The sequence below is a fragment of the Hylobates moloch genome, unplaced genomic scaffold (genome assembly GCF_009828535.3).
Source record: "Hylobates moloch isolate HMO894 unplaced genomic scaffold, HMol_V3 SCAFFOLD_23, whole genome shotgun sequence".
Classification (NCBI taxonomy): Eukaryota; Metazoa; Chordata; class Mammalia; order Primates; family Hylobatidae; genus Hylobates; species Hylobates moloch.
Genome location: NW_026652298.1, coordinates 41,546,228 through 41,555,864, shown reverse-complemented (window position 1 = coordinate 41,555,864; position 9,637 = coordinate 41,546,228). Strand labels below are relative to the sequence as shown.

The window sequence follows — 9,637 nt, the reverse complement described above, 5'->3', positions numbered from 1 at the left end:
TGAGCCACTGCACCCAGCCACCTGGAGGTATATTTTCAAATTATAAGCTGGGACTACAGGCGCCCGCCACAATGGCCGGCTAATTTTTTGTATTTTTGGTAGAGACAGGGTTTCACTATGTTAGCCATGGTGAGGTCTCAATCTCCTGACCTTGTGATCCGCCTGCCTCGGCCTCCCAAAGTGCTGGGATTACAGGTGTGAGCCACTGCACCCAGCCACCTGGAGGTATATTTTCAAATTATAAACCCTGTTGCTGGGCTGCCAGTCCAGGCCCTGAAAGGTCAGTAGGTAAACTGAACGATGAGTCTGTCCTGTCCTATTAGTTCTAGGGAGTCTCAACAATAATAAGATACAATTAAATTTGTATTAAGGCTGGGTGCGGTGGCTCACGCCTGTAATCCCAGCACTTTGCGAGGCTGAGGCAGGCGGATTACGAGGTCAGGAGATCAAGACCATCCTGGCTAACACGGTGAAACTTCATCTCTACTAAAAATATAAAAAATTAGCTGGGCGTGGTGGCAGGTGCCTATAGTCCCAGCTACTCGGGAGGCTGAGGCAGGAGAATGGCGTGAACCCGGGAGGTGGAGCTTGCAGTGAGCCGAGATCGTGCCACTGCACTCCAGCCTGGGTGACAGAGTGAGACTCCATCTTAAAAAATAAAACAAAACAAAACAAAAAAACCTGTATTAAAATATACATTATTAGTCTTCAATTGGGAAAGGAGAGCCACACAGTAATTTGAACAGGGAAATTTTAGTACTACAAAGAATGGGCTGGGTGGGTGTGGGCTGAAATTGCAGTGCTTTGGGAGGCTGAGGCGGGAGGATCACATGAGCCTGGGAGGTCGAGGCTGCAGTGAGCTATGGTTGCACCACTGCACTTCAGCCTGGGCCACAGAGTCAGACCTTGCCTCTAAAAAAAGATAATGCAAACAAACAAACAAAAAATCTAAAAAGTCATTAGGGAAAGAAAAAGAATGTCACAGGCTATGGGAGTAATGAGGCACTGGTTGGGATGTGTAAAAAGAACTCTGCAGAGTGTAGGGACAGCAGCCACAGGAGCAGCCGCCACCCAGGGCCGGGGCAGAGCCCCCCAGCTACAGTCACTGCCACCCAGGGCTGAGGTCTGCACCAGCTGCAAACGGGGTGGTGGGGACACCACCGTGCTGTCAGGGCTTGTGGGGAACCTGCCTCCTGGCTGCCAGGAAAGCTATTCTGTTGCAGGACACTTGGCAGAGGCACCCCCTAGAGAACAGCTACCCGAATGGGGTCGGGGAAGCCCCTGGCTCTGGCTACAGTGGGCAGGATGCTCCCTGGAGTGGGAACTGGGGAGGCTGCGTGTGTTGGAGGGCCCTGCAGAGAGTGGTCAGAACCAGAAGGCAAACCTCTTCCTGCTGTGTTCGCTGCACGGCTCCCTCTGCTGGTGACACGCGGCATCGTGGAGGAAGAGCCTGCTGAGGGCCCAGCTCTGTTTCTACAGGGCGAGTGAAAAGGACGGACTTGGAGCCGAGGGGCTCTACGTTAATACCTGGCACAGCAGCTGATTCTCCTCCAGTAGATTTTTTTTTTTCTTTGAGACAGTTTCGCTCTTTGTTGCCCAGTGCAGTGGCGTGATCTCGGCTGACTGCAACCTCTGCCTCCCGGGTTCAAGCGAGTCTCCTGTCCCAGCCTCCCAAGTAGCTGGGATTACAGGCATGCGCCACCACGCCCGATTATTTTTGTATTTTTAGTAGAGACGGGGTTTCTCCACATTGGCCAGGCTGGTCTCGAACTCCCGACCTCTGGTGATCCACCTGCCTCGGCCTCCCGAAGTGCTCGGATTATAAGCATGAGCCACCATGCCCGGCCCCTCCAGTAGATTTTTCTATCTGACACTGGAAAGAAAATCATAGGTGTTTTTGAGACAGGTAAGCTGAAGAGAGATGTGACTTTGTGAGTTCCAGGACCGTGATAGTTCCCAGGCCCCGGGGGTGAGGGTGTCTTCTTGTAGGCTGAGGCTAATAGTTCAGCAGCTAGACTGTAAAATACAACTTTGGACCTCAGAAATGAGAGAGAAGGTAAGTTTGGCCCATGTGCCACTGCAGATGGTTAAATCAGACAGATGATGTATAATTGGCTACATTTACTGCCCTGAAATGGCAACGGGAAAGGTTTCCAAACTGAGGTCTAGGCAGGCGTTCTGAGCATGACGCGTCAGTGTCTGAGTCGAAGCCAGCGGCAAACTCTCCTGTCACAGCGGGGCCTGGGTCGCTTTTCACTTGGGGGCCTCCGAAGGCCAAGCGTTTGGGGGTAATTTGGCTTCAGAAGCATTGGGACAGTGCAGCCAGCTGGTGGGACCAGGTGTGGCGCTGGCCTCAGTCGCCGTATGGGGTGGTTGCATCTGGAAGCCTCTTTGGGGGCTGGAGTAACGAGACGTATGCGGCCTCACCCCGGCACCGCCCGCGTCCTTGCTGTTTTGCTGAGTAAGCATTTGTGCATGGACTTGCCTGGGGGGCCCTGCATGCCGGGAGCACTGCTGAAAGGCCGCCCACCCCGTATCTCCACAGCCTGAGTTTCCTGCTTCCTCCTGCTCCTCTCTGTCTGTTCTAACAATTTTCCTGTTTATTTTGTTTTCTGCACAGTCCGACAAAGCGGCTGTCCAGCAAGAAGGTGGCAAGGTAGGTGGGTCTCTGGTTCCTGCTGAAAAACGTTCTGAAGAGGATAATTAATCATAGTTTTTAAAAAAATATTTAAAAATGTTCTTTTCCAAGGTATTTTTTAAATTCCTGCAGGTTACTTTACATGGTTTGGGGCTGAAGGTATCCTGAGGGAGTGTTGGGAAAGGGGTTTCCAGGGCTGTGAATTTGGACCCGGTTTGTGACTAGGGGGTACGTGTCAGAGCTTTTGGTGCTGGGCCTGTTGTGTGTTCACTAAGGTCTGGAAGGGGCCGCCATCCCCAGATGTCTGCTCTATGTTAGCTCTGAAGTAGTGAGACCCAGTGAGGAGCCTGGCTTCTCAGAGCCGGGTCTGGGCAGCTCCCCAAGGTGAGTTGAAGGTGAGGGGTGGGTCTGACTCCAATTCCTAAAGACCATTTCTTCATTTTTCAGCTTTGCATAGATCTGTTGGCTTCCTGCTGTGAAAGATGGCAACATACACTTTTATCTTCCTCCCCTGCCAGTTCTTACCGAAATAAACATGCAGGGTTAAGGCCCTTCCCAGGGAGCCACGCAGTGTGGCTGCTGGGTGGCCTCTGCTGCCGTCAGTCTGCCTTCGTATCTTTATCTGCTTTGCCTTGTTAGTCCCCGTCCAGCTTTGTGGCCCAGCCTCTGGCAGGGCTGGGAGACGCCTCTCCAGCTTCCTCTGGAACATCCCCTCCGGAGCCTCCTCTCTGCCCCGTTGTGCCAGGCGTTCTCCAGGCCTCGTGGCTGTGGTCCTGGACGGGTCTCCCCACACCAGTGGGTTCCTTTGTTTCGGGGGTTGGATCCTCTAGCTCCCTGGCCCCATCTTCCTCCTTGTTTGTTTTCTCTGTTTTTTGTCCAGCATATCTTCCTGTAGCTTCTTGAGAAAAGAGGTGCTCAGGAGATAAACTTGAGCTTGGGTTGGTTTGGACTGTGAGAGTGTGGATAGTTTTCCTGTAAGATTTTTGACAGCATTGCTTATCTTCTAGAGCTAAAGTTGTTACCATGAAGTTTAACCTTTCCGACTCAGTTTCTTTGTGACCAGCCTGAGCAACTTTGTGAAACCATCTCTACAAAAAAAAAAATAAATAAAAATTTTAAAACAAAGGAAAAATAGGCAAGGTCTTGCTGCGTTGCCCAGGCTGTAGTGCAGTGGCAATTCATAGGTGCAAGCATAGCTCACAACAGCCCCAGACTCCCTGGGCTCAAGTAATCTTCCCACCTCAGCCTCCCAAAATTCTGGGATTACAGATGTAAGCCACCACACCCAGCCAAGGACGGAAACCTTTTGTTTTCCATTTTCTTTTATTTTGAGACATTGTCTTGCTCTGTCACCCGGGCTGAAGTACCATGGTGCAATCACAGCTCACTGCAGCCTGGACCTCTCAGGCTCACTCCATCCTCCCGCCTCCTCCTGAGGACGTGGGACTACAGGTGCGCGTTGCCATGCCTGGCTAGTCTTTTAATTTTTAATAGAGATGGAGTTTCACTATGCTGCCCAGCCTGGTCCTGAACTCCTGGGCTGAAGGGATCCTCCCACCTTGGCCTCCCAAAGTACTGGGATTACAGGCGTGAGCCGTCACACCTGGCCATGGATGGAAACTTTTTTTGTTTCTCTTCTCTTTTCTTGGCTTTCTTTTCTTTTTGAGACAGTCTTGCTCTGCCTTGCTCTGTGCAGTGATGTGATCACAGCTCACAACAGTCTTCACTTCCCAGACCCCCCAAGCTCAAGTGATCCTCCCTCCTCAGCCCCTCAAGCAGCTGAGACCACAGGTGCATGCCACCATGCCCAGATGACTTTTAAATTTTTTTTAGAGACAGGCCCAGACTGGTCTTGAACTCCTGGGCTCTAGCAGTCCTCCCACCTCGGTCTCCCAGAATGTTGGAATTACAGGCAGGAGCCACCGCGTCCCACTTGTTTTCCATTTTCTGTCATTTTAGGGGCTAGGAGCTAGAGGAAGCAGAGGTGAACGTCATCATGCATCTTTTTCTGTCTTCTTGCTCACCCCTTTCAGAAAAGCATTGAGATGGCCGGGCGCGGTAGGTCATGCCTGTAATCCCAGCACTTTGGGAGGCTGAGGTGGGTGGATCACCTGGGGTTGGGAGTTCAAGACCAGCCTGGCCAACATGGAGAAACCCCATCTCTACTAAAAATATAAGATTAGCCGGGTGTGGTGGCAGGTGCCTGTAATCCCAGCTACTCAGGAGACTGAGGTGGGAGAATCGCCTGAACCCTGGAGGCGGAGCTTGCAGTGAGCCGAGATTGCGCCACTGTACTCCAGCCTGGGCAACAAGAGCGAGACTCCATCTCAAAAAAAAAAAAAAAAACGAAAAGCACGGAGCTCTTAGGAACGGGACGTGCATCCCCAGCTACACTTCTGTTACCAACTTCAGCATCACCTTCCTCCCCACTTCATCAGGTCTTTTACTCCAGACAGGCTGCAGCTGGTGACATGGAAGGCCAGTCAAGGCCAGCTGAGGCATCTCCTTGAGGCCTCCCGTGCCTAAGATGGGGCGCAGCCTGCAGCTGGCTGTCACAGCCATGTGTCAGAAACACCCTTTAAAATTTAATGTTTCCTTCACGGGTACCCTTTGGTATAAAAAAAAGCCCAATCTGAGCCAGGCACGGTAGCTCACGCCTGTAATCCCAGCACATTGGGAAGCTGAGGTGGGTGGATCATGAGGTCAGGAGTTCAAGACCAGCCTGACCAAGATGGTGAAACCCCATCTCTACTAAAAATACAAAAATTAGTCAGGCATGGTGGCGCATGTGCCTGTAATCCCAGCTACTCAGGAGCCTGAGGCAGGAGAACTCCTTGAACCCAGAAGGCAGAGGTTGCAGTGAGCTGAGATCACGCCACTGCACTCCAGCCTGGGCGACAGAGCAAGACTCCGTCTCAAAAAAAAAAAAAGCCCCATCTGCAGTTATCTGTCGTTAGAGTTTACAAAACAGAGGCCTCTTCTGCAGTGTGTCTGTCCACGTGTAAATATATGTACACAACATTTAATCTGCTGTTTTGCCCCAAATCTGCCACAAGAGGCTAAGGAAGCGCAAAATAACCCTCGCAATTCGCTTCTCACAGTTCTCAGCCCTCCACACTGAGCTATTGCTGAGATGGTGGGTTTTGCTGGCAGCCATTGTAGCCTCCAGGCCTGGCTGCATTGCTCACCTCCCTCAGCCTTGTTCTGTCCCTGTCCATGAAATGAAAGTGGCTTTCTCCAGTCAGCTGTGTATGCAGGGACCAGGGGCTCTGGGCAGAGTCCATCAGGACAGGAGGAAGTGCTCACAGCAGGCAGGTCTCGGGGCCCTGGGTGGGAGGCCTCAGGGATCCCCGTACCACCTCCTCCTCCTCGCTCACCAGCCAGGCTCAACCTACTGCCTTGTGGGGCAGGTCAGGCTTTTTCCACATCTCCCTCTCTGGGGGGAGGGTCCTCCCAAGTGAGGGTGTGGTGTAGCTGGAGTAATCCCTCTTTCTAGGGAATTTAAATCAGCAGCCCCGGCCGGACGTGGTGGTTCACGCCTGTAATCCCAGCACTGTGGGAGGCCGAGGCGCGCAGATCACGAGGTCAGAAGTTTGAGACCAGCCTGGCCAACATAGTGAAACCCCATCTCTACTAAAAAAAAAAAAATACAAGAAGTTAGCTGGGCATGGTGGTGGGTGCCTGTAATCCCAGCTATCTGGGAGGCTGAGGCAGCAGAATCGCTTGAACCCGGGAGGCAGAGGTTGCAGTGAGCTGAGATCGCACCACCGCACTCCAGCCCGGGTGACAGTGCAAGACTGTCTCAAAAAAAAAAAAATTTTTTTTAAATAAATAAATAAGCAGCCCCATGACCCATGCTGAGGACCCTCTGCCTCACGTTGGTGGCCATGTGTGGTGGCTGCACAGCGGGTGCCTGGGGATGGCCCTGTCCCCGAGTCAGCCCCAGAAGTGCCTCCGCCTCTAGGACAGCTCAGAAGTGCTGACGGGCTCCAGGTCATGACCTCTCAGGATGGGCTCTGGGTTGCAGCCTCCTGCCTGGAGTGGCTCCTGTTTGGGGGCAAGGTCATGGGCGTTTAAGAGCAGCGACTGGCCAAGAACATGATCTGTATCAGCAGCAGCTTTTGAGAATCTGATGAAATCCCCAGAGCCCCAGAAGGGCGCTGGTGTGTTCCAGCTGGTGCACATTCACAGGGCTTGTCTCCAGGGGTGAAGATACCATCTTTTTTCCCCCTCAGAGCGTTTATGGGGAAAAAGATGGAAATGTTCAAGCCCAGTCTGTACTGAGAAGCAAATCGAACTTCATACACTTGGTAGACCTTTTCAGTGGAAAAATATTAACATTTTATGGAATTCTTACTCTGCTGTGTCCCTAGCCAGGCTGTTTGTATGCATGGCCTTGGTTAAACCTCAGTTGCCTCTAGACCCCCATTTCATAGGCAAGGAAGCTGGGAGAGGGTCCCCCCATTTCATAGGCAAGGAAGCTGGGAGAGGGTCCCCCCATTTCATAGGCAAGGAAGCTGGGAGAGGGTCCCCCCATTTCACAGGCAAGGAAGCTCAGAGAGGGCCAGTGCTTTTTAATGATCACGCAGTTCTGAGCATCAGGCTGTCAGCCTGGAGCCTGGCTTGGTACTGAGGCTCCCAGGATGTATAAAGAACTGGACATGCACCTTTGCTGTTGGCTCTTCTGTGCAAGTGCTCTGAGAGTTTTCTGTACTCCCAGCAAGTTCGGGTTGGTGCCGATTGACCACAGCGAACCTGGCTATGTGGTGACCACGAGCATGCGTTTACTATGCGCCTAAGTTCACACTCCCTGCCCCAAGGCCGCAGCCTATGGGCCTTTGCGTCCACGCAGGACCATGAGGCTGTGTCCCCGAGCCTGGCCCGGGTAGTAACCTGGCATGGCCTGCGGGGCTGGGAGTGTGTCCACAGGAGCTGGTGCCACAGAGGACACGTGTCTGGTGTCTTCCTGGACTTGGTCGGACCAGTTTCCCAGTGTGTCCATGAGGGTGACACTGAGTGAGACTTCTGGGATCCACACCTTTCCTGGGACCCTCACTCTTCCTGCCACAGAAAGCACCTGTGAAAGTCTGAGATCAAGAGTGTGCACAGGCCAGGCGCGGTGGCTCACGCTTGTAATCCCAGCACTTTGGGAGGCCGAGGCGGGCGGATCACGAGGTCAGGAGATCGAGACCACGGTGAAACCCCGTCTCTACTAAAAATATAAAAAAAATTAGCCGGGCGTGGTGGCGGGCGCCTGTAGTCCCAGCTACTCGGAGAGGCTGAGGCAGGAGAATGGCGTGAACCCAGGAGGCAGAGCTTGCAGTGAGCCAAGATCGTGCCACTGCACTCCAGCCTGGGCGACAGAGCAAGACTCCATCTCAAAAAAAAAAAAAAAAAAAAAGAGTGTGCACACAGGGGAGGTGTCTGCAGGTCGAGGTCCTGAGCTGATGTCTCACAGGCCTCTGGTAGAGACGAGATTGTTCGTGTCTCTGCGAAGAAGGGCAAGTTTTATTGTAGCCAAGTACAAAGTCCTCTCTGCCACTCGCTGGCCGGGACTGAAGTCGTGTTCTGTCAGGTTCCAAAGAGCGCCAGGAGGACTCTGAGACCACAGAGCACGGCCTGCTTTCTCCCAGCCCCTGGTAAAGATGTCCAGCCTGGGACCTCCCCCTGTATATAGTGCTTTAAGTGGGGGAAGACCACCACCCAGATCAGGGGAGGACCTGTCTCCTGCAGTGCTGCTGCCTGCTTTTCAGATTGACTTGGGAGTGCTTGTGCTGACAGAGCTTGTCCTGTGGTTTTTCCCTTTCTTCCCTCTGTTGTTGTGCCTTTTCCATAGGTACCTGCACCAGTCAGGGGCCCTGACCATGGAGGCCCTGGAGGACCCTTCCCCCGAGCTCGTAGAGGGCCCAGAGGAGGACATTGCTGACAAGGTAGGCCCTGGAGGGCTGGCTAGGTGGCAAGTAGGGGATTTAGAACACAGCCACACCTAAGGGCCTCTGCAGACATCCCAGGAGGTGGAGACAGCACAGCCGGAGGTGGCCCCGTGTCATCCAGGGCTCCCCAGACCCTCTGTCCAGCCCTGACGCTCTTTGGCGGGTTTCCCCAAGGGGTCTCGTGGCCATGTGAGAAAAAGGGATCTTGCTGTTGTGCACGAAGGGCCAGCTGGGAGGAGTGGACTGGGCAGTGAGTGAGCGCCCTTGGGTATCCCACCCCCACGGTGTCTGAGTCGGGCTGGGGGACACCCAGACATTCAGTCCACCAGGCCCGTGGAGACCCCACCTGGGGCACCCATGATTTGGGAGAAGAGGGCTGGCCCTGCAGTTGCTGCAGAGCCAACAACCTGAGGAACGGGCTTCTCCTGGGGACTTGAATGGGTGACAGCAGCCAGGGCAAGGCAGCCTTGCCGTGGTCAAGACCCACTTTTCAGCCGGATGTCGTGGCTCACGCCTGTAATCCCAGCACATTAGGAGGCCTAGGCGGGCGGATCACTTGAGGTCAGGAGTTTGAGATCAGCCTGACCAACATAGTGAAAGCCCGTCTCTACTGAAAACATAAAAGTTAGCCAGGCATGGTGGCAGGCACCTGTAATCCCAGCTACTCGGGAGGCTGAGGCAGGAGAATCGCTTGAACCTGGGAGACGGAGGTTGCAGTGAGCTGAGATTGTGCCACTACACTCCAGCCCGGGCGACAGAGCGAGACTCCGTCTCAGCTCCTGCACCCCCCTCACCTCCTGTGACCCCTTCACGTCCTCCTGTACCCCCTCAATTCCTCCTGTACCCCTCATCTCCTCCTGTACATCCTCACCACCTTCTATACCCCCTCACCTCCTCCTGTACCCCCTCACCTCTTCCTGCACTCCCTCACCTCCTGCATCCCCCTCACCTCCTGCATCCCTCTCACCTCCTCCTGCACCCCCACCTCCTCCTGCACCCCCTCACCTCCTCCTGTACCCCCACTTCCTCTTGTACGCCCCACCTCCTGTACCCCATCTGCTCCTGT

At 53.8% G+C, this 9,637-nt stretch overlaps 1 protein-coding gene across 2 annotated transcripts in view; it reads left to right on the top strand.

Annotated features, from left to right (window-relative positions):
• RAB11FIP3 (RAB11 family interacting protein 3) overlaps positions 1 to 9,637 on the top strand; it is a 107,926-nt gene that overhangs the window by 82,470 nt on the left and 15,819 nt on the right. For both annotated transcript variants that reach the window (XM_032145415.2, XM_032145414.2), the window contains 2 exons: positions 2,621 to 2,656; positions 8,475 to 8,568. In XM_032145415.2, the coding sequence (XP_032001306.1) occupies positions 2,621 to 2,656; positions 8,475 to 8,568 (130 nt within the window). The remainder of the gene's footprint in view (positions 1 to 2,620; positions 2,657 to 8,474; positions 8,569 to 9,637) is intronic.